Here is a 25,807-nt window from a genome sequence, read left to right as displayed (position 1 = left end):
TGGAATTCTGATACAGTCAATGTTTATTGGCCAACAAAATGAGACAAAGGATATAAGACTAATAGATATTATACCACCGTCACCAACACCTAACTACTCAATGGTAATGTTTTAATACCAGGAGATATATGCTGAGAAATTTATACAGAAAAATAGTTATTACACCCAAAGTAGCATGTTAAATCATAAACACCACTAAAAAATTATCCCTTTATTCAAATATCTATATTATAGACCAAACCAGAAGAAATTAATGCATTTATTAAGGAAATATCTCAAATTTGTCCCTCAAGAAATCAATTTATTATGTACCTGGTTCATCTTCTGACTCAGACACAGGTAAACTACTGAATGATGTTGCATCTGGTCCCATCGGATGAGCATATCGTGGAATACCACTAAACTTCTCAGGATGTTTCTTTTCTGAAATTTTAAAATGTATCACATACAATACATGATTTGTTATCAATGATTAATCTAATTTTAACCCTTGAATGACCGACTGAATTTCATAACTGGACAAAACATTGACAGGATGTAATTGTGCAATTTTCAACATGGCAATTTGAATTCCATAGAGGGAAATTTGTTCCAAATGGTCATTAAGTAAAATTTGAATTTTAAGATGTGGCAATGATGAGGGAAAAGGGGGTTTGAATATACATTTATGTATTTCATCACAGGGGTCGTAATCCTACAAAAGTTGGTAATAAAGACATGAGGTTTGAAGTAAAACGTAACTGTTATGTCTGTTTCTTTGACTCACCTTCATGGTTCTCCAGCATGTTGGGGAATTCATTCTCCCAAGGCACCTTCTGTATGGACTCGGTGTCGGAGGGAGGGTTTGAAGGAGGAGGTGGAGGGAGGGACGGAGCCATGCTGGCCGTACTCCTGGGGGGAGGAGGAGCAAAGGTCTGGAAGTAGTGATCATGGTATGGAATGTTAGTGTGGCAGTTTTCTAGGTCGTCAGCTGCACTTCCGTAATTTCTGACGGTGTCAAAGTTGTTGAGAGTGTTTAAGGATTCAGCATGGTTACTAGGTGTGTAGGACACCGGCCTGTTAGGGACTGGAGGTGGACGCGGGCTTGGTGGGATGTTCTGCATGTGTAAGGATGGTAGGTCAAAAGAGCTGACTTTGCATTTTTTATCATCTTTCATCCCTCGTAACATCATGTCTCTCTCCTCACTGTTGTGCCTATTACCGTGACCTCGGCGACGGCTATTCCTACGACGGTAACACTGGATCAGTACAAACAGGAAGGCTAGCAGAATCAGTGCTACAGCAACACCTGGAAAGAATAGTACAACTGTACAGAAACTGGAGTTCTTATCTTGAAGAGATAAAATCTTCAACAATGAATGGTATATTTTCAGCTCTTCAGCATCATGTTAACCAAAGGTCTTGATTGAGACAGTTTTATTAGAGGTAAATTTGAACACATTTTAAATGTCATGTTTGCTAACTGGAAACCGTTGGAAACTTACCAACAATACCAAACAGAGTCTCCTGCGTGATTCCCGAAGAGTTGGAGCTGATATCAGGGACAATGATATTCTGGCAGTGGTCACCATTCCTTGTGCTGGTACAGTTACAGATATAGGTGGCTTCAATACTGTGGCACATGCCACCGTGGAGACAAGGGTTGTTGCGGCATGGATTGACTCTTGTTGTACACAGTGGACCTACATAAAGAAATAGGAAATTCTATTAATCAAATGATCTAATCAAACCATGGGTAGGGGTAACAGAAAAGCACCATAACGCTGATACAGTTGACTTAAGAGATAAGGGAAAGAAGTTCTGGGAATGGTTACCTTCAAATCCTGTCTGGCAAATACAGATGGCACGGTTTGGGCCTTCCACACATGTGCCTCCGTGTTGACAGGGGTTAGGAATACAGTGTTGGCCGTACTCACAAAGCTTGCCCTTCAGGTCCCCGGGACATGAGCACTCAAACTCATTGGGCATATCCTTGATGTTCTGACACCGGGCTGTAAGAAATTTATAGGAAAACTGACAGTGGCAATATTGAAATTTTGGGAGGCAGCTCTACAACATTTAATCTAGCCCATTCATTTGTTTGTAACCTCTTACTTATGAAAGAAATAAAAATATAAACAGTTGATTGAGAAGCCATTATTTTTTACTTGTCCCTGGCAAGTGTGGTAATGTTTAACTCATACTTGTCCAAGTACAAAATTGATTATGTTTTGTTAAATACTGAATATTTATCTACAAAACTGGTACAGAAACAAGCCATTTTTACAAGAACAAGAAACAAGATGGCTTTGAATAATTATCACGAAAAGATTTGAAATTTACCATTATTACGACATGGTGAGTTGGCACAAGGGTCCGAGTCAATCTCACACTTTGCCCCGTAGAATCGGTCGGGACAGACACAGATGTAGGAATTGATGCCAGAGTTCTGACATGTGCCACCGTTCATACAAGGAAAGGTGCTGCAGATATCTGTAGGATGAAGAGCAGTAAAGCTTTAACATGAACCACACGACTGTAAAGCTTTAACATGAACCACACGACTGTAAAGCTTTAACATGAACCACACGACTGTAAAGCTTTAACATGAACCACACGACTGTAAAGCTTTAACATGAACCACACGACTGTAAAGCTTTAACGTGAACCACACGACAGTAAAGCTTTAACGTGAACCACACGACTGTAAAGCATTAACATGAACCACACGACTGTAAAGCTTTAACATGAACCACACGACTGTAAAGCTTTAACATGAACCACACGACTGTAAAGCTTTAACATGAACCAAACCACTGTAAAGCTTTAACATGAACCACACGACTGTAAAGCTTTAACATGAACCACACGACTGTAAAGCTTTAACATGAACCACACGACTGTAAAGCTTTAACATGAACCACACGACTGTAAAGCTTTAACATGAACCAAACCACAAAGCTTTAACATGAACCACACGACTGTAAAGCATTAACATGAACCACACGACTGTAAAGCTTTAACATGAACCACACGACTGTAAAGCTTTAACATGAACCACACGACTGTAAAGCTTTAACATGAACCAAACCACTGTAAAGCATTAACATGAACCACACGACTGTAAAGCTTTAACATGAACCACACGACTGTAAAGCTTTAACATGAACCACACGACTGTAAAGCTTTAACATGAACCACACGACTGTAAAGCTTTAACATGAACCACACGACAGTAAAGCTTAAAGCTTTAACATGAACCACACGACTGTAAAGCTTTAACATGAACCACACGACTGTAAAGCTTTAACATGAACCACACGACTGTAAAGCATTAACATGAACCGAACCACTGTAAAGCTTTAACATGAACCACACGACTGTAAAGCTTTAACATGAACCACACGACTGTAAAGCTTTAACATGAACCACACGACAGTAAAGCATTAACATGAACCGAACCACTGTAAAGCATTAACATGAACTAACTGACTTTGCATAGAGAACTGAATTTATTGTTTCACCTACCATAAATGACACTTAAGCAGCTACTGCTCTGTTTAAAATTACCAAGAAATATTTTAAGTTTAAAAATACTTTGTCAGAAATCTTACGACATACCACATTTCATCCTTAGTAGACTGCATCTCAAGACAATTTGTAAAAAACTTACTTGTGCCATCAATTCCTGCAGAACTGTCTTTACAGTGAAACTGCACTTGTTTGAACTCCTGGCTAGCAACGACAGCATTGCTACCCTCAAACGGAAGTCGAACACTCCACAGTTTTACATCCTCCATGCACCCCTCAAAACCTCGCTGCACTGTGTTGCGGTAACCTTGGGCAACGACCTCAGCACCAAAGTAAACGTCCTTGGTATTTAGGTTGATATAGTCGTTGACTCCTGGAGCGATGTCCATGTTGGAGAACTCTCCATCCAGGGACACCTCTGCCATACGGCCACGCCTCTCAAGGCTGATGGTGTGCCACTTACCATCATTGATGTGTACAGGGATCTGGACCAGGCCGCGACCACTGCCACAGTCAAATTGGTACTGAACCATGCCATTGAATATCTGAAATGATGAATACACTTGCCTGAAATACTAATCTACAATGTAGACAGGAAATTACGATTCTAGTAGAACACTTACCCTATATAAAAACACATAGACACATTCTTGTGTCATATCAGTAGTCTTTCAAGATACATCTCTGTTTTATACCTATCAACGAAAGATTCTAATGGGTACATTTAATTACAAAACATACTTTCTTTCTGATGATAAAATAAAAAACTAACAACTGTATGGTATGTGTTAAAATTTTTTAACATTTACAGGAAATCTGTTTAGTAATATTTCATGTTGTTCTCTAAAAGATATTCACTAAGTGCCTTGTTTGTTGTACGCTCTATTTGTTTCTTGTTTGTTTACCTCTAGTATGCTGTAGTCAACATTGCCCTTAGCAAACATAATGTTGGCTGTGGATCGCCGCGTCTTGATTCTTAAAGACAGACTTAGTCGCTGCTCTATACTAAAGGCATCCTGCAGAGTCCACTTCGCGTAACTCTGGCCCATGAATGTCATAGGTTTATTTCCTACAACACAACAGATTAGATATGTTTCAGATTAAGGATATACTGCTAACAATTGCAATCAATGAAAATTTATTGGAAGATTAAAATGAGAAATGAATGACACTTCAACGAAATATTTATGAAATAGAGTAGAAAGAGGTCAACATGCAGTTTTACTAACCTGAGTAAAAAGACTGGAGAGTCTAGAAATGTGAGGTCAACAACAGATTTTACTAACCTGAGTAACAAGAGAAGTCGGTACAGATCTCTGGTTCCTGTGATTCGGTAATACAAGGCTGCCCTGGAAGGCACTGGCTTCCAACCCTCGGACTCTCACATGATGGACCTGCACAGATAACCAGGTAAGTTATTTTCTAGGACATTGGATATTTACAATAGTGTTGATGCTAGGTAAATCTGCTCTAACAGAGATATTGACATTCTATGTAAGTGTATATCCTTTAATCTACTCACCTCTAGACTGGTCAGTACACACACATTTGTGGGTATAGGAATGTCGCGCTGTAACAAATGTCCCCACATCCATGACAATAGGTGTCTGACTTTTCTTTTCGAACACCAGCTCTCCCACACATTTGCCGTCTGGACAAAGGTCACCATGGCAGATATCATTGAACACATCGATGATGGTGACCCCAAGTGTCTGTTCTAGATCTCCAGTCATTTGCATAATCTTCTTCCTCAACAACTTACTGGAGTAGTAGTTATTGGGACCTCTCTTGGCAGCAAACAGAACATCAAGATCAGAACTTGTGTCTCTTCTCCTCCGAGCTTGGCCGTCAGAAGCCTGACTGGGCTGGACATTAATGATCTGGACATCACGTTTCTTTATACCAAGCCTCTTCCTGACAGCTTTACGGAAATTATTCTGAAAATGTTGTATGAAGTCTCGTGGTGTGAGGTTCTGCAGCTGGATAGTCACAGCATTGTTCAACATCTTTTCTGTGATGGCTACGACATCAATGTATACTAGGCCATAACTGACGTAGTGTCCATCAGTAACACTGACATTGACAAGGTAATCACCCGAATCTAGTCCCTCATAAGCCACCAGTCTCCCATCATCCTTATCAATATCAAAAAGATGGCGATTCTGTGAGACAACTTTATATGTGAGAATATCAAATCTGTCCATGTCTGTGGCCTCGAGTCGACCAATCAGGCCTCCAGGAAACGTGTCCATGTAGGAGTTAATGGTGATCTCAAGGTTAGCTACCTGAGGAGGGTGACTGCCTTTTTCTGTTACAGTTATTGTAACTGGTACATCAGTGTACAGTGAAGGATAGCCGTTGTCAAACACTCGCAAGACTAGCTGGTACAGACTCTTTATGTTGTGATTAAATTTACTGGCTGTAGTCAAGACTCCCTGCGAGTCCACACGAAACTCTCCTCCCTCGTTGCCGTTAACAATATCATAAGTGAAGGGTTCTCCGTTTGGATGAAGGTCGTCATCAGTCACCAGGAAGCCGATGATGTCATAACCAATATGTATATCCTCCTGTTTAACATATTACACCATTAGTAAATATATAGCAAATTCAATATATGTAACACAATTTGATCAATTCAGAAAGTAATCAAGAATAGGTAAAACGTATGTCTGTCCCTCTCTAGCAGCTATGTAAAATATTAATCACCAAAGGATCGCAACATTAACAACCTGACACTCTCTCTTGTAGAATTCTAGACATTCAACAAAATTTATATCAAGGCAGAAAGAATCTCACAGGGGACATACCTCTCTAACATATCTCAAGGATAAGACTATCAATGCTCAACTGGTATACTGAAGTACAACATCCTGAAAATGTCTTATTACTGAGTGGCTGTTTATTGGCTGTTTAAACTTCAGTTGAACATCGAAAAAAAAAAGATCTCTGGTAAAAAATAAGAGGTACTACGCTCTTTATATGAATTTTTAACATTCCATCATGATAAATATAAAAGCGTTCTTCTTTCAAAGCTAAGTGATATCATACTCTTTTTCCAGTTTATATAGTATCCAAGGTCTGTGTGATATTTTCTAACTTTACTCATTTGACAGCATGCTGTCCTACCAGCTTCAATATTATGCATGCTTTAGATTGAAACAAACACCTAAACTACATTTTAATTAACCAAAATGCTTACAAGTCACTCACACTCTCTCCCATCATTCTCACTGATACAATGAGAAATTTGTTTCCTTTACAAACAGAAATGAGAGATTTTTAACAATTTTAAAACAAATAATGGAATTCATTGAATTCTTGTATATGCAAATTTAGAACATTGTTCAGCTTTTCATTGGTACAGTACATTTATGAGACCTATTTGGTTGAATGTGTTTTAGATAAAAAAGATTTCTTAAAACTTTCTGGTTGATAAAATCTTATTCTAATTTCTTTGATTTGTTTTTATACAAATTTTTCTTCAAAGTTCTATTCTGAACTTTTTTTATGATGTATGTGTCTGAATACATGAATATAATGACATCCTTAAGCAAGCAAACACGATTATATTTTGGGAATGAATACAGCAAATTGATTTTGTTAAATACTTGTCGACAAATACATTGTACTAAGTATCATTAAAACAGTTTTTAACATGGTGCATATGAATGAGAGTATAAAGATTTACAGAATATTGATATAAACGACAAACAACATCAGACAAAAAACATATTTAGACACAGATACAATTAGAGAGTGAACGAGACGAAAACAAGCAAGCAAATTAACGACAAATCATAACAATGACAAATATAAAAAGTGTTGTCTCTTGAACTGATAAACTTATAAATATTTATAATCTGTCTATACATGTATTTATATATATTCCATACACAATATAGTTGTATATTAATCACAAAGTTTAGTCAAAGCACTGTTTTTTCTTTTGGCAGATATGATAGTCTACTATATGTATATATATGAAATTCTTTTGAGGGGTAAAAAACATTTGTCAAAAAATTTATGTCTTGGAGACAAGACAGACAGGTACTAAATTTTGTAGCGATGTGTAACATTCTACACATATTCCTGTTACGGGATATAAAAAAAAAGTTGTTATCATACATGTTTATTCGGTAATAAGCCCATGTCTAGAAATATGATAATCCCAGTGTAAACAGATATATCTGTTTAACTTATTCCTGGTCCAAGTTTATGCTAACCCCTGTATTATTTTGATGGAAAGAAAATGAAAGATTCCAATTCATTTTTAAGTATTTCTTTTGTTTTGAAGGGTTCTTTTTAATCTGATATCCTACCTAAAGACATACAGATTAATCCCTATAGATATATATCTACCCAATATCACCACGACATTTTACCAATAGAATATGGTGACTTAATTGACTTTGAAAGTTCAGTACAAGATCAAGAGATGTCTCCAATTATTTATGTAACATTCTGTAGTATTTTTATCATATTAGTTACTGTGGCTGTTTCAAAAATGCAAAAATAAAGAAATGTTGACGGAAGCGCTCCAACATAAGACATGCCTTGCCCTGATAACAAGGCAGGAAACTGAATACATGCTGTGAGACAGAGTTTAAAAATTGCAAGTTTTCTTGAATAACAAAAGTCAACTGAATATTCTGATAACTAAATCACGATGCTGGAGTGACTTACGATGCCTTGAGGAGGACGCTGTGTTGTTGAATCAACAAATACATTATATTTTACAAGCACCTCGGCAACCATGTCATTGAAAATGATACACTATATCTTACAAGCACCTTGGCAACCATGTCATTGAAAACAATATATCATATCTTACAAGCACTGCAGCGACCATGTCATTGAAAATAATACATTATATCTTACAAGCACTGCGGTGACCATGTCATTAAAAACCTTATCGGGTATGACTTTACAATTTCTATTCAATTATATGATCTCAGTCTGGAATTTACAACAATGCCTTATCATAAACATGTATTACATTCAAAGAAAAACAAAACAATATTATATAGGTAAATCTGAATGTAAATAACTCTTTTGACACAATCAGGCACAAGGTCTTATTCCTATATACTGCGATAACTCTGACACAGGTGAAAGCTTGTGTCCTAAAAGAACATTTACCAAAGTTTTTCTGTGGAAATATATGTCACTGCTGATTTGATCATAATTCTACCATAGTAAATATATTAAAAAATTACTAAAAAGACAAGATAGAACTAAATCCTGCTTCATCTAATTCATAAAGCTTTGTGAAGGAGTGTAATACTGCTGCTGGGATGGAAGCCATAGATCATCTGTGAAATACGCCTATCAACAATGCAAAAGCTGTGAAACAATTCGCCAAAATCTTGTTATTTCAAACTATAATTTATTCCTTCTAAAAGTTTGTCATCAAATTTAAAGCTACAGACGAAACAAATGCTTTGTCTTTAGCCATGCCATTAGTTTTGATTATCTAAATGAAGTCTTTCAAGACTTTGGTACCTTTTATTCTGAAAATCTGCTGCCAATCATAACAACCAGCAGAACATTGCTTAAATTCATTGTTTCCAATACAGACTTAAACCAGAAAAAATAAATGCTGCTGTTGATTATCTTCTTTCCCATAATAATGCTGAATTCGATGGAATATGGATTGATTTACAAGAAGTAAGAAGGTATCTTACCTGTACAACAGCTGTGTAGTTGTCCTCTGAAAAACGTGGCGCACAATCATTTGCATCTATGATGTCCACCTGGACAGAGGCTTCAGCAGTCATGCTGGGTTGACCACCATCTGTAGCCTTGACCATCAGGACTATTCGAGACAGCTGTAATAGAAACAAAATCTTTTATCTCAACTCAATGGGGTAACAGTGATGACTTTGACCTAAATTATATGAAAGTAGCTATTGCTAATGTGAAAGAAACTCTTCTTGTATTAAACAGTCAAACCTGTAGTCATTTTTTTCTTCTTTTTTAAAGTTTTGTCTACATATATCACGGTGTATCTAAAAATAAACATTGAAAATGTTGTGCTTTTAAAATGAAATCCATATAGAGAGAAACCTTTAATCTGTCAATTATAACATAATACGGTAGAAAGTCCTCCAAACAATTCTTGTCCTTTTATCTTACCGATTCTCTGTCTAATGGACTCTTGATTCGGATAGTGCCATCCTTGGCATTGATTTCAAAGTTGTCCAGACGGTCACCATCTGATATTGAGTAGGTCAGCAGTGAGTTAGGAGGACTGTCTGCATCACTGGCGCTAACCTGGTGTAATCATGAAATAATGATATCAAAAATTTTAAAAATACACCAAACATCTTCTGGAGTGTTTTAAACAAATTGGTCCATAGTTTTTAACCTCTTTTGCACTTTAAATAACGTATTTTAGACACACGAATGTTTATCAATTAATTACAAGATGAACACAATTTTGTGGATTATTTCAAGATAAAAGAATGGAATAGCAAATGTTTTGATTACCTTAACAACGATGGAGGCCACCTTTTCTGATTCATTAACCCTCACACTGTAACTGGCCTGTGTGAAGACAGGTGAGTTGTCATTAACGTCGGTCACATCGATGGTAACATAGGCAGAGCTACTAAGGGGCACAACACCACGATCACGTGCCACAATGGTAAGAATGTACTGGTGAGCAGCCTCGTAGTCCAGCTCTCCAAGGACATAGATAGAACCTGTGTCTGGATTGAGGGAGAACTTTTCCTGTTTGTTACCGCCTACAATAGTGTAGGTCATCACTGCATTCTGTCCAATATCTTTACTCGTAGCCTGAACCTGTGTGACCCACGTTCCGGCCTTGACACTTTCAGCCAAAGTTTCACTGTAACTGTTGCGGACAAACTCAGGAGGGTTATCATTTTCATCTTGCAGCAGGACACGTAGGACAGTTTCAGAGGACAGACTTGGTGTTCCTTGATCATTAGCCTGTAGGACAAGTCGGTAGGACGGCACCATTTCCCGGTCAACACGCTTCTTTAGCATCAGTATTCCAGTCTCTGTGTCTACAGCAAATGTACCGTTTCCATCATCTGTTAGGCGGTACTTCACTTGGCGGTTTATACCTGTAATAACAAATTTTAAACCTAAGAAAACATTCTAAATAGATATTAAAATTTTAACTAATATATGTAAGTCAAAAATTAATGTTTTAACTGAGGCCTCCCTATAATCTTCACTCCCAAATCCACAAGAAGATGTGTCAGATTTGACAGGTTTTAGTAGCAAAGTCACTAATCAGATACCATGGTATACATAGGCAAGTAACATACCCAAATCAGCATCTTGAGCTGTCACTCTTATAAGCAAGGTGTTGATATCTGCTGACTCGGACAACAAGAAATCTGTTGGTGCATCAACAAACTCAGGCCGATTGTCATTGACATCGCTGAGTTGTATGAAGACCTGGGTGTCACATGACCTCTGGCCCCCATCCACAGCACTGACCACTACATCATACTTGGATACCTCTTCTCGGTCAAGACTTTCTCTGATGGTCAGTATACCTAAAACAGCCAATAAACAATGTCACCGTACGGTAATAGTATTGTCATACTTATTAATGAAGAACTAAAACCAAATGATTTCATAACATCAAAAAGTATATAAATCTTATACCTGTCGTCTCATCCACAGTGAACTTCTCTCTGTCCTGCTCACGATTAAGAAGGTAACGGACCTTGGCGTTGATAGTGGAGGCATCATCAGCATCTGTTGCATGGACTCGGGTGATGATATCGGAGGGCAGTACATCTTCTGACAACACAACCTCATGGTATGGCTGTAAACAAATCCCAGAATTAGTAGATTATCAATGTTTGTGACACAATATTTCATCTATTAATTCATTGCCATCCTTTACATTGTTCTCATTACTTCTGCATGTTTATATACAATATTTCATATTTATCAAATCTATTTATATATGACATATTCATGACATAGTAGTGAAATATAGATATTTGCTGCATTTCAAAGAAAAATAAATCTGTTTCTATTACCACTAATTCAAAAGTCATTTTTCAAGACTGAATACTAAAAATCAATTACAAAATTACCTGTCCACACACAGGACTGTTGTCATTGTCGTCAAGGATATCCACCGTCACTGTTGTTATGGAACTGAGCCCACCATCAGTGGCAGCTATTTGGAGGTTGTATGTTGTTATTTGTTCACGGTCCAGTGGCCGACTGACACAGACTTCGCCCGTATGATATACCTGAAAGCGTCCATGTGGATCCCCGTCAATGATAAAGTAACTGATGTGTGTGTTCTGTTCACTGTCTGCATCAAAAACTCGAAGTGGTAACAGAACTGTTCCTGGCTCTGCCAACTCATTGACAGCAGTGTGGTAGTGTTTGCTCAAGAATACTGGTGGATTGTCGTTATAGTCCTTAACCTCTATCAGTACTGAGGTCATGCTTGTCCTTGTAACAGATCCCTCAGTGTCTTCCACCACAACAGAAATATTATAGTCACTCTTCGTTTCACGATCAACAGATGACAACAGTGTTATCCAGCCAGTGTGCTGATCAATGTTGAACACTTGAGCGACATCCTCCATGCCATCACCAAATCTATAGGTCAATGTCTCTGGCTCATCAAGGTCAAATGCCCTGACTTGCATGATTCTAATTCCTGGTTTGGAGTTCTCCACTAGACTTGCAGTGTAGGGGTTAGACTCAAATTGTGGGGTATTGTCATTGATGCCAGTGATCTGAAAGTAGACTTCAGTGTGACTGACCAGGGATGGTGAAGCCTCCGTATAAGCCAGCATAGTTAATGTATACTGTGACACATCCTCAGCATCAAGGTCACCATTGAGGTGGATGTTCCCAGAGTCATCAACGGAGAAGAGTTGTGGATGATTGGTCTCTGGGTTACTACCAGGCACAACCCTGTAGTGCACAGGCTGCTGGCTCTCAGCGGTGATTGTACGGATAAAGTTGAACTTATCTGTGTTCTCTGGTGCCACAAATATGTACTTTGACTGAGGGAAGCGGGGTGCTACCTCACCAGACCCCATCACATAAATCTCTACTGGTACATTGTTCTCCAAGGGGATCTCACCAAAGTCCACAGCACTGATAAAGAACTGCATCAAGGAATGCACTGCAATGATTGAAAATTATTCATGAGCATAAGTGTGTCATATCATATAAAGTCTGTCTATTCTATAAAATATTACAAAGTACAAAATAAAATATAAAGGAATGCATTCTGCTAAAGCGTACATTTTATTATAGTATTCATATATATTTGAAAAAAAAAATATTCGTTTAAAGTGTACTGCTATGGTAACTTACTTTTTGGCGTGAGGTCAGCTTTGACCTTGACATCACCAGTGTTAGGGTCAACAAACACATAGGGAGCCACATTGTCATCGTGGAGCTGATAAATAATCCGACCATTATCACCAAGGTCACGATCACGGGCAGTTACCTTAACAAAAATGTATTGATTTATTATAATTCATTTACAAGTAAGACAAAATTGATGAATGAACATAGAAAAAAAAATATGCAAACTTCAAGAAAAATGGACAAATATTTATAAATATCAGACAGTACCTGTATGATAGTGGTGTTGATAGCGGCATCATATGCCTCAACTGCACGATAATCCTGAGCAGTGAATGCTGGGATATTGTCGTTTTTGTCAGTGATAGAAATCTCCACCACAGTAAAACCCATTCTTCCTCCATTGTCAATGGCTGCCACTGGGACCAGGTATGTGTCCTTTACTTCTCTATCAAACATGTGTTCTGTAAATATTTCTCCTGAAATACAAACAGGTATCATCATTATCCCAATTCTAATTTTTCAAGAAAATTTACTTTAATTTTACAAAACATTTCAAAATTGATAACTGGAAAGGACTTTGGATGTTTGATAAATAAGTTCTATTTCATTCTAGTTTTTTCTTCTGGATTTGATGTCTGCCTCTGTATGGTAAACTATGACATACTGCCACCAAATAGACATCAAAATGTCCTTGTGGAAAGAGGTCGCATCATATCAAGGGGTATGTATAAAGAAAAGGCTAGAAAAAGACCAAATGGGGGGATATTGTAGATACATAAAGCAAGGTATTAACATTGTGACACTATCATGCTTGTACAAGACATGAAGCCTTTATAAGCGTCATTGTACAATCCTTACCTGTGTCTGCATCAATACTGAAGTATTGCATCATGTGATCACTGGTGATAGTATAGGTTAGGAGACCATTGTTGCCGTGGTCAGCATCATTGGCAGACACAACAGTGACGAGTATGCCTGCCCCCAGATTTTCGTCGACTGAAGCATGGTAGGGCTGCTCTTGGAACGTAGGTGTGTGGTTGTTGCCATCCTTGATCGTGATGCCGACCCGTGTGAAACTAGTGAAGACACCATCTGACACAGACACATTAACTGTGTAGGCGTGATAGTAATCGCCACCATTACGACCCGTCAGAGTTACTAACCCTGTCTGAGCATTCATGTGAAATGTCTGGTCGTCATTACCACCCACAATAGCATACATCAGGTTGCCTTGACTACTGATGTCGGGGTCTGAGGCTGTTACCCTGGTGACAATCTGACCAGTTGTCTGTACTGTGATGGAACAGTCATACGAAGGCTGATCAAACTGTGGTGCATTGTCATTAAAGTCTTCTACGATGACATGTACATATACCATACTGCTGGAGGCGGGCAAACCTCCATCTGTAGCTCGCACCACAAATGTGAAGTCAGTCTGCACCTCATGGTCAAGTTGTTGTATAAGGGTGATCAGTCCAGTCTGACTATCAATGGTAAAGAAATCTGGGTCAGTGCTGCCTTCTGATAAAGGTTCTATACTGTAATACACCAGCCCACTGCTTCCCAGATCATCATCGTCAGCGTGTACCTTGACCACCGACATCCCTACACCAACTGCCTCAGACAACAGGGCTGTGTACTTGTAGTTTGTAAATAATGGGACATTGTCATTGACGTCCTGAAACATGAGACAATATTGAACACATTAGTTGCAAGGAATATAATCTCCATGATTTCTTGCACTTGATACTTTTGAAAATCAAATGGTTACCATATCAAAGATTATCCATCATTATCAATGATTTCAATACTTACGGTTACAATGACTCTAACTGTGGCTGTAGCTGTAGCACTGGTCTTCACGTCAGCTGCCTGGATGACAAGCTCGTAACCTTTGGTGACCTCGTAGTCAAGTGGGCTGACCACACCCACAACACCTATAAATAGCACAAGAAGTGTTTCAGTTAATGACACATACATGTAAAGCTCTTTCTTTCAAACTTCAACATATGTAAACAATCAACAACAAAAATCAACATCTAATTCACAAAGTCACAAAATTAATTATTTTCATCAAAATGTTTTCAAAAGATCAATTCACTGCAGCATGAAGCGTAACTCTTTTCAATGTACAGTATCATGAATCATCAAACTTATGAATATTGATTCCTTCCAACATATTATCACATGATAATTGTACGGTGTCTCAACTCTGATAGTAGGAAATCAATGCTAAAAAATACTTTGACAAAGTAAGCTATCATTCAATTGATATTTCAAGATAAATTAACTTCAGCTAAATTTTTTTTTTTTTCATATATATGCAAATACCAGTTCTAAAAATTATGATAGTTGCCAAAGAAACCACACTGAAAATCTTTTACCAACCAGAAATGGTAGCTACAGTTAATCAATGACACTGACCTAACTCATTGATTTATTTCCAGTAAGAGTTATGCCCCTTATACCAGGACAGCATTCCATAGCAGCAGAGATAACGCGAGACAAGAAGGTAGTAAATCATCAATATTAGGTATGCGTGGCTAGATAATTGGTATGCAATAGGGATATGATTGGTATGAAGTGGCTACATACAAGGATATCCTCAAGGTCACCACACTAATTAACTTGGGCAGGATAAACAATAGTACATGTCAAGTATATATATATTTTTGTAATACCTGTCAGGCAAGACTATGTGTCTTTACCCAATTACCACAGCACTATGGTGATCCCTTGCTTTGCAGTTATAAGAAAATTACATGCATGCAACTAGCAAAAACAAACTCAGCGAGAAACTAATTAGAGTGTGGCAAATGGCAGAAACAGCATGCAGTCACAAATCCCACAAGGACTTTTGATAAGTTCTGTTGACTTTTTTTAGAACATGCGTCAGACTGCAGTGCTAGAACAGCAAGGCAATGTCAGTGAAAACAGGTGTATGCACTCATCTCGGATAACTAATTATTTTGCTGTCAAATTTCCGTGTCTTTTTGTACTTTTAGAAGTAAGTATCAATAATATAATTACTAGTACCCCACATGTGGTTACTGTTTGATTCTACATAAAAGCTCAATCGCAAAGCCACAAACTATTGGACTGGTATACACTTTAAACTTCCATAACTATTGACCAGTTATATAAAGGCAAATATTTCAGATGATCACTTGATACAAAGTTATATAAGAGTATCTCCAATTATCTGGCTGTGGTAGGGTTACTGACTCTATTACTACATTCTAAACAATCTGCTCCTCTTGGGACGAATAACTCTAAAATCATTAAACGCATATACAGTTAGATTTTTATATATCCCTAACTATATGCTTCCCTTGAGTCAATAAGTATCAATTAGATTTTAGAATCCTTGGAACTAATACCATCCCTCCTGGGATAAATATATCCAGATCTATTAGACTTGTGTTCAGACATGTAAAGTATTCTTATGTAGTTTATAGTTACAAACCCAGGTTCTACACAGTATCAACTAGCACAACCAATCTTAACATATCTATCATTTGTATGCAATATATCTTCCATTATACACAGGAGTATCTAGAGCTGCACCAGTCACACACTATTTGTTAAATAACAGACAATCTTGTTAATTTCACAATCAAGTATTTTCTATATATGTTAGATAAAATTACTTCTCAATTTGTTTTTTTAAATTGACAAATGCAGTTAAAACCATTTTCACATTTAGATTTTATTTCCTGTACATGTCATATAAATTCAAACAGGATATCAAGATGTAAGAAAAGATATTAACTGTAACTGATTATGATATTTTGTTTACCTGAGCTCTATCCTTTAGATGAATGAAAGATTGCAGCTTAAAGATGTTATGAGAAAAGACATAATGTGTTTATTTCAATTATTGATGTGTTAAATTGATTTTTTTTACTATTTTTAAAAATAGAAATATTACCTAAATTAAGAAATAATTCAATTTCAAAGATAATAATGAACAGAGTACATTTTTGTATAATACATGACACATCTCATATCAACATTGTGTTGGCCAATGATTATTTCAACACTCCAAAAACTTTAATTAAACTACAGTACTTTGTCTAATTGGTTCCGTTTTTAATTGTCAGGACCTAAGATATTTATATGGAGGTCATGTTCGAAATGACCTTTATGAACAACCAATCAGAATTACCATGACATGGCCTTGACCCAACGCACTTCTGGCCTTGACACAGAATGTACTTTTCATTCAAGGATTTTCACACCAAACAGAATAAAAGATTTAAAGGTGCACCAAAAAGCAGAACATTTTTTCAAATATCTTTATCGATCTCCACAAGTACAAAATTTACCAAAACACTTAACTTGAACGATAAAGATAGAGAAAGGAAAACAATAAATGAATTTTCCAGTACTATCAAGTTATTGGGTACGCCAGTGGCTGGATCTCAAATAGTTATTTTGTAAGGTTACAAACTGAACAATAGTCAAGTTCTATTTGAACAGCGATGGCTATTTTTAAATGGTTTCATTATTCCTACGTTAAGTCTGGTCAAAACCAATTTTTTCTCCAACTGTGGTCCTGATGTGTGTGTGTGGATGCTCTAAAAATATTTACATGTTAAAGCATGACATGAAAACAAATGAAGTTTGGAATGTGAATCAGTGAAACGGGATGTGAATGGTTTGGCAATACTTTACTAAGGAGGAAGAAGGAAAGGGAGGAAGTGGTTGGTTTTACAAGGATGGTTTAGGTTCAACCGTGGATAGGCAATGGAAATCACAATCAAAGGAGAATCAGACACAATTTTTAATAAATTTCACTTCTATTTAGTTTCATAAAAGCGAAGAAAATAATTTTTATTTAAATAAAATAATCAAATATTCTGAAAAAAAATTTCAACATAACCTCCAATGACAAATTTGTTTAACAATCTCAAAATGCAAACACAAAAGAAAAAACTCAAAGAGAAAAAAACTTTTGTTAAAAGTGCAATGAGGAAAATGCACAAGTCAAACATTTCTCAAACAGAATGCAATGCTTGAAGTCATGACACCAGGCAAAGGCAAGCGTTGAAAATTGGCGTCGCGTGTAGATATGTTATGTGGGAGAGATACTCACACGGGCCGAGTGCGTCCGTGCCTTTGTAGAGACACACACAAGGCATAGAATAAGGACAGATTGGTGATGTTGGTAGTGGTGGTGGACGTGGTATCAGAGGTACACAACAAATTCAAAGGAAAAAAAAACACATTGAATTAGCAAAAAATATTTCCACAACCAGCATATATCGTGAATTTTTATATATCTTCAGAAAACATGTAGAGAGGAAAGGTATATATAAAAATAAGCAAAATTTTAGTTAAAAAAGTAAGAGTATTGCTTTTGTGGAAGGAAGACTTTGTTTTACAAAACTTTAAAAAAAAAAAAGTTACAAAAGACAGAGGTGAGTTTTGGTTAATCTAAATTAAAAATATTTATATCTAATTTTCAAGATTTTCAAGTCATAAAAAATTTCGCATATTTCAATGAAGAAAAAACAATATATCAGAAACTTAAAAAGAAATCCTGGATCAAATTCAATAGATGATTGTTGAAAGGGAGGTAAATGTCTTTGAAATGAAGGTATAATCACAGCTAATCGTAACTTATCAATACCAAGTTCGGTTTTAAATCAACTAACGTAATTTGAAAAATCCTCATTGTGAACCTAAAATGTAGAAAATCATCAGAAACAAAATTCCATGCTTGCCGTACAAAATCTTGAATGGAAATGATAAGCCAAAAAAAATACAAAAACCAAACACAAGGAAAATTATCACTTCAAATATCTGTGACGCAACACCTATGGTAATGACACAATGTGTAAAAGACTTGGTTAGAACATAACACTCATGTTTAATTTAAAATGTCCACAACTAATTCCGGTTAATGAGTTGATGGTGAAAGCTAGCTGTCTCATTACACAGACAATTAGTACAGCCAGGATGAATCGCCAACACCTAGTCAATCAACTCAAGAATAGCGAAACAGCAAACACCAACATGGGTAACAATGAGAAGTTGGACGTCTAATTTAGAGGGACATATGATTTTTTTTCATTAAAGAAAATAGAGAAGAGAATCTGACGTTTCTGTGGAAGTTTTTTTTTTCTTTTTTTCTCGCGTTCATAAAGGAATCATGTTTGAGTTCCTTAGACAGATAGAGAAATGGATCTTTTAATGACCATAGATATGGTCTTGTTTCTGCTGAAGTATAGACAGAGTGAATAGATAGAAGTATTGATTATTTGTAGAACAAGTTAAGACTACCATGTGCAAAACCCATAATAAATCATATTATAAGATATAGAGGCAGTACAATCTAGATATGTAAGGAAAGTAAAAATATACAAAATAAAAGAAAACTGACCATAACCACAAACATATAGGCAAAAATGAACCATTTATAATCAATACCAAAAGAAATCTTCAAAGAAACAGATTTTGTATACAAATATAATTTTTTTATGTATATGAACTTAAAAAAACATGGTTCATTGTAGTCAACAATGAAATTACCAACATGCTGGAAGTGTATAGCAAGCAAAATATTTACCCTTGTATATAAATGGTTACTCTTGGTGGGATGGGGGTATCAAAAGACTTCCCTACACCAGGGGACTGATAGAGAGCAGGGATAGGAGTCAAGGTCAAGGTCATGTAGGGGAGAGAGTATCACCAAACAACACTGCAGATAAGCACAACTCAATGGCATGATATCACAGTGGCAGCAGTTATCCCGATCCCACAGCTTTACTCTGGTTCTATACCATTCTACTGTCGCACTTGGAACACCAATTTAATCCTTAATCGTTGGTATAATGACCCAATTTTTTCAACATTAGCATTTTTTTTGCAACCCCGACCTTTTGGTCTTTAATTTACATGATAATGAGTTCCATATCTCATCTATAGAGACCCATTAAAATAGACAATCTGTATGAGCCAAAAACTGATGTGTTGATGAGAGTCCAGCGTTACGAAATTCTAAATAGCTATGAAACATTACGTATATTAGCAATGATTAATGAAGATGTAAGAGCATGAACGATAGTCTTTAAATCTACACTGCAAATCTAACTGATAGTTGTATACAAACCACATGATAGTTTATAATTACTGAAGACTAACTATAAGGCAGCTTGCCTTGAAACAGTCACCAATCAGGATCACATATTACCCTGTATATTTTGTGAAAAGTTGTCTGCCATCCTAATGATATATAGTTGTAGAATCCTTCCCCTGAAAGTGCTATCTTATCATCCTGATTCTATCCAGAGGAAAAAAACACTAGAAAACATTTTAAACCAATGTTACACCACATAAGCACAGAACATCGCCTACCTATGTTGAAGTCCACATCGAAATCTTTGTATGTGTCGCCACTGATGATGGTGTAGATGAGTTTGTGTCCATTGGGACTGACCGCTCGAACACTAATGACTGGTGTATGGAGCTGGACATCCTCACGGACAGTTGTTGTATAAAACTGTTGTTCAAAGCGAGGATGGGCATCACTGATGACAGAGATGGTTACGTTGACATCTACAGATCGTGGAGGGATACCTACATAGTAAAAAAAAAATATTTTAGCATTCTATAAATACTCCAGTATCTTATAATTCAAAGAGTTTTAAATTCTGAAAACTGAAAATATATATCACCAGTAGATCTTTTCCTTTATATGCAAAACAAAGAGATAAGGGGAGATAACCTTTATAAGGTAGCATCATATTTCCTTAACAAAGATATATATACATCCTTATAAAAAGGGTGTTGTTTACATAAATTTTCAGAAGAATTAAAGAAATCTCTTCACACAAGTTCATAAATTGTACATAATTTGTTAGATACGTAGATAATAACATAGAAACCGTTTAAAGTTGATGTGTATCCTCATTACCTTCATCACTAGCCCTAATGGTCAGCACAAAGTCCCTGTTCTGGTCAGCCTGGTCAAGTGGACTGGCCAAGGTGATTCGACCATCATTAGTCCCTATGTTGAACTTGTCCTGGTATCCTGTCACCATGGTAAACTTGACCAGTCCATTGCTGTCACTGTCTCGGTCGATAGCTGTTACCTAGGTAACAAAAGAGGAAAACTGTGACTTCATAAGCCTATTTCCTGAAGTAACCTTTTTTTTCATGATAAAAGCATCAGTTGCTAAATTTCATTTCATTTCTGAGCACATATATCTACGAAACTTATTATATTAACTTATAAATGTACCTAAATTTAAAGTGATTTATGTTATCTGTACACAAGGAATATCAGATATATATTTATCATTTAATATCATTTATCACATTCTATTCTATATATATATATATATATATGTATCAGACTAGGATGTAAATATTAGAGATACTACTAATTGTACAATTTAGGTACAAAGAAAAATCAGCCTTATATAGAGACGACTCTAACAAAACATCAACGTGTATAAAAATTGACCTTGACCTACCTGTCTAACTAGTTCACCTGTCTGAAGACCAAGGGCTACTACTGTATCGTATGGCTGGTTCACAAACTGTGGGTCATTGTCGTTTTCATCCAGAATGTTTACTTCAACAAGAACGTGTGCTATCTGGCCAGATTCTCCCAGTACTGATATAACCAGAGTGTACAATGTGTTTTCTTCTCGGTCGAAACTCTGCTCCTTGGTCTGTAGAACACCAGATGTTTGGACAACACTGAACAAATCCTGGTGGTTCAATAATGTGAACACAAGGTGCTGGTTCATTGGATCAAGCACTTGTATGACAGTGAGTGTTTGAGGACCTGGAGTGTTCTCGGTGATATTGACAGAGTACACAGGTTTACTGAAAACAAACACTGCTTCCTCTGGAGAATTCACAGATATTGTCAGTGTAGAGGCCGATTTAAATTTTCCATCAGTTACTTCAACGCCTAATTCATAACTTTCCTCTAAATTGGCTTTATTTTTTATGAAAATCTGTCCCGTTTGTGGATTTATCTTGAATTTTTCGTCAGCATTGCCATCCACAATGCTAAACAGTAAAGTGTCCTTATTAATGGAATCTATATCAGTAGCATTAAGTTTGATTATTTCAACATCTTCAGTCGTTGGTAGTAATATATCAGCATGGTAAGACAGTTGTGTAAAGTACGGTGGGTTATCATTCATGTCCACAATATGAATGACAACCTTTGCTGGTTCAACAGCCTGTAACTGAGGATAACCCTTATCCCATACATACACATAAAATTCAATCTCATCAAACTCCTCGTGATCAAGGACAGCCATACTTTTAATTGCTCCAGTGGCCGAGTCTACTGAAAAGTACTTACTACCTTTTGGGTCAGTTATCTTATAGGTGACGTGTGCATTTTTATAAGAATCCAGATCAGTTGCATGGACCACTAGGGGCTCCAAACTCATACTGAGAATAACACTGCCTACAGGGGCACTCTCACTGATCTTACCCTCACACATAGTCTCATCAAACACAGGGGCATTATCGTTAAGGTCAAGGACAAGGATCACAACGCGCACAGTAGAGGTCGCGCCTACAATGTTGGTTGCAGACACAGTCAGGTTATAGTGGTCACGCACCTCATAGTCCACTTCATCCTTTGTGTAGATAATGCCAGAGTTAGGGTTGATGCTGAATACCTCGTCCTCATTTCCACTTATAATATCAAACAACATGGAGGATTGACACAAAGCTTCAACAGGGATCACATGACTTCCAAGAGGGCAGTTCTCACGAATCTCAGACATAAACATGCTGGAGACAAATTTTGGGGCAGCATTGTTTGATATGGTAACCAATATGGTAACTGAGACAGTACTACTGAGAGGGGGAGAACCGTGGTCTGTTGCCATGACAGTCAGCTGGTAGGAAGACATCTCGTCTCTATTAAGCTCCTGAGCGACTGTAATTATGCCTAAAGTTTCGTCAATGTCAAACATCATTCCAATGTTTCCTGAAACAAAAGGATATAATCCTTGACTTAAAACTCGCAAAATTATTAAATTTATCAAAAGAGCATCTTTAAATCTCATCAAGTTCCTGTCCTTTGTCTACATGTACTTCTTGCTTACAGTGTTCAGTATCTGAGCCATTGAATTAATGTCAATGTACTTTCCATGATAAAAACCAAATTTATGAAATTACAGCTGTAAAAGACCTGTCCCGAAAATATCTGTGATAATTAAACACAGGGTAAGTCTGTACTTTTTCAGGAAGCACCCAATTACCACAGTTGTAATTTCAAGACTGTTTAATTAATGTTTAGGACGTAACATTACTAATAGAGTGTTCTATGTTACTGTTGTGTAATTATATCTTGTAATCTCTTGAGACTTGTCCTGCTGACACAATAATTAAGAGATATGATCAAAGCATAACAGTATGCCAAACCAATCACAGGTCCGAAGGCGTTAATTTCTTCACACATGGGGATGTTTGGTATAGTTTCTACAGGTGTATTCATACTATGATGCCAAATTATCACAGCCACATCGCGTTGTAGCACTGGCTTATAATTTGGATACATCACCTTTAGCCTACAGTCTCACACAGGGAAGTGTGTACCTTACTTCTGATGTCATGTGGTGGCTTACAATGCCATAGTACAAACTACACATTTATACATTAAAAATAACTGACATCATTATGTCATACAACAGTTCACAACCCTAATGTCACAATATACATATAACATTGTCCATGAGAAGTGTCTATCTTTTTGTTGTATGACCGATAGCACTTCTGACATCATAGTACATATAATACGCTATATAACACTAAGGTCATAAAGATCATGACATTCTGAGAAGTTACAAACCTAAAGGATATCATCACAGAGAAATGTCCTCTGTTCTTTTTTAAAATTAAGTAACGTTTTCCATTTACTGAAAAAACAACCTATATAATGTGAATGAAATCTTATGCTATATCAACACCAATCAAATTGATCGTATCAAAATTCTAAATTGGGTTTGGGTCACTACATAACTTGTTATGTACGAAAATCCTAAGAAAATGTCTTGTATTTTTTCTTTGAATCAGTTATTGTATGAAGGAATTGTCCCGTTCCACTAAAAGTACAGCTATGTAAGACCAGATGGTGCTAGAATCTATTCACAGTGAGTCTCCATATACCCTATGTAAAATGTCAATATCACAGAGGACCATAAACACACTACAGGTCCACTTACTTGTCAAGTATAAACAAAAATCTACTTATATCAGTGAAGCAGTGTGCGTCAATGGAATTGATAACAAAAGACTCAAATTTAGTTCTATACTCAATATAAAAACAAAATGGAATTGAACTATACACAACCTAACTACATCATTACCCCAAAAGAGCCCTTGAATAGAACTCTACCATGTTTACATAAAACACAAACAATCTACTAGACATAATACCAGCAATGAAAATGACCAACCAAGAGTCACAATTATCTGACCAGAGTACTTTACTGAGTGTTTGTGACTGGTTAGGGAACTCCTTGACCATGTATTGACCAGTATGATATTAGCTAGAAAAGGTAAAGTTTATGGAGTTCTACAAGCCCTATCTCCAACCAAACACTTTGTAAACACTTGAGTCAGTGGTTGTCCTGTAAAAGTGTCCTTGTGAGTCACTCCGACCACTCATTGCCTGTGAAGTCATTTGTTTATTACCCTAATCTTGATAATATTTGTAAAATGACATGAATATCAGATTAAAATACAACCTTATCTAGATCACAAGGGAGCCAGATATTACTTGTCCTGCAGGTGGACGGAGATATGATTTACATATTTAATCTATAACTGTTTCCATGAAGATGAGCTAATCTTATTTCCTTGTTTACATTCCAAAATGCTCACGGTGACCTCTTCAATGGTTCTTATCTAAGGTCAAGGTCAACTACTGCATAATCACCTAGTCTTCTGATGTCACATTGTGTGAGTAAATCAAATTCAAAGAGAAGCCTTTTTTATTCCTTTTTCTTCATCATAATACAAGACTATCCATTCCTTCATAGGAATGAGTAGTAAGACAGAATTTGTTTTTAATCAAACCTTAGAGATACAAGAGTTATCACCCTTACCTGATTTGATGGAGAAGGATAACTCTGCATTTTGACCTTTGTCTTTGTCAATCGCCATGACCTCAACCACAGAGGTCCCAATGGCTGCTGTTTCAAATACACGTCCCTCAATAAGCTCCTCCAGAAATTCGGGAGCGAAGTCATTATGATCTAGCACATTGATCGTGACATAGGTATAGTTCCGGTGTGACTGTTTCCCCTGGTCACGCACCATCACCGTCAACTGGTGGACAGACTGCACCTCACGGTCAAGCTCCTGTTTCACTTGGATCACACCTGTAAGAAAATGTCAAAAGTCATCTTCCAGATAATTATCACAGTTACAACAAAACCCAGATGACTGATTAGTGACCAGAAATACAACATTTATTAGCTTGAATTGGATTCAGGAGAAAAATAATTGTCTTTTTCTGTTCTCAATTTAATCTTACAATTACCTATAATTCAATTAAGGTAATAGTATTAAATGTTACAGTGCTCAGCTTTTGAATATTCATGTCAAAACAAAAACTGAAGCAATTACCAAAGTTCAACAGCATTATGAATCTTTAATTGATCAGAACTTTTTCGAAAAAGAAAAAAAAGCAACAAGTATGAGCCAAAATAAAACTTGCTATTTTATGGGTGGTGTGACAAGTAAACACATAAGGTACAGTTAAACAATAGATTTATATATTTTTCTTCTGGCCTTAATCATAAGTCACAAATTTCCATCTTCAAATGAGGCAGATTCTGCATTTAGGTCTATTTACGGCTCATTTGCTACTGCAAAATTTTACACTTGAGAAAATAAGAAACCAGTGCATCATGATAAATGATACTTAGAACATCACTTCTGACTTTTTTGTATTGATGTCAAAATAGACTTCCAGAAT

The 25,807-nt window shown here is 36.6% G+C and overlaps 1 protein-coding gene across 1 annotated transcript in view; it reads right to left on the bottom strand.

The window, feature by feature from the left end:
* The window catches only part of LOC132550716 (protocadherin Fat 1-like), a gene marked incomplete at its 5' end in the record, with an annotated part of 71,309 nt that overhangs the window by 8,404 nt on the left and 37,098 nt on the right, over nt 1–25,807 (bottom strand). Inside the window, 25 exons of the mRNA XM_060214807.1 lie at nt 313–423; nt 767–1,288; nt 1,485–1,682; nt 1,815–1,991; nt 2,323–2,472; nt 3,653–4,055; nt 4,416–4,579; nt 4,797–4,904; nt 5,033–6,077; nt 8,194–8,211; nt 9,195–9,338; nt 9,646–9,783; nt 10,000–10,601; nt 10,809–11,042; nt 11,155–11,317; nt 11,595–12,649; nt 12,844–12,979; nt 13,108–13,316; nt 13,699–14,518; nt 14,656–14,777; nt 17,939–17,959; nt 20,203–20,424; nt 20,762–20,939; nt 21,324–22,810; nt 24,933–25,208. Of these exons, the coding sequence (XP_060070790.1) occupies nt 313–423; nt 767–1,288; nt 1,485–1,682; nt 1,815–1,991; nt 2,323–2,472; nt 3,653–4,055; nt 4,416–4,579; nt 4,797–4,904; nt 5,033–6,077; nt 8,194–8,211; nt 9,195–9,338; nt 9,646–9,783; nt 10,000–10,601; nt 10,809–11,042; nt 11,155–11,317; nt 11,595–12,649; nt 12,844–12,979; nt 13,108–13,316; nt 13,699–14,518; nt 14,656–14,777; nt 17,939–17,959; nt 20,203–20,424; nt 20,762–20,939; nt 21,324–22,810; nt 24,933–25,208 (8,703 nt within the window). The remainder of the gene's footprint in view (nt 1–312; nt 424–766; nt 1,289–1,484; nt 1,683–1,814; nt 1,992–2,322; nt 2,473–3,652; nt 4,056–4,415; nt 4,580–4,796; nt 4,905–5,032; nt 6,078–8,193; nt 8,212–9,194; nt 9,339–9,645; nt 9,784–9,999; nt 10,602–10,808; nt 11,043–11,154; nt 11,318–11,594; nt 12,650–12,843; nt 12,980–13,107; nt 13,317–13,698; nt 14,519–14,655; nt 14,778–17,938; nt 17,960–20,202; nt 20,425–20,761; nt 20,940–21,323; nt 22,811–24,932; nt 25,209–25,807) is intronic.

This window comes from Ylistrum balloti, unplaced genomic scaffold, assembly GCF_031769215.1.
Source record: "Ylistrum balloti isolate Yb309-2 unplaced genomic scaffold, AGI_CSIRO_Ybal_v1 Utg370140, whole genome shotgun sequence".
Lineage (NCBI taxonomy): Eukaryota > Metazoa > Mollusca > Bivalvia > Pectinida > Pectinidae > Ylistrum > Ylistrum balloti.
Note: the sequence above shows the minus strand (reverse complement) of the source record. Positions and strands in the feature narration are given on the sequence as shown.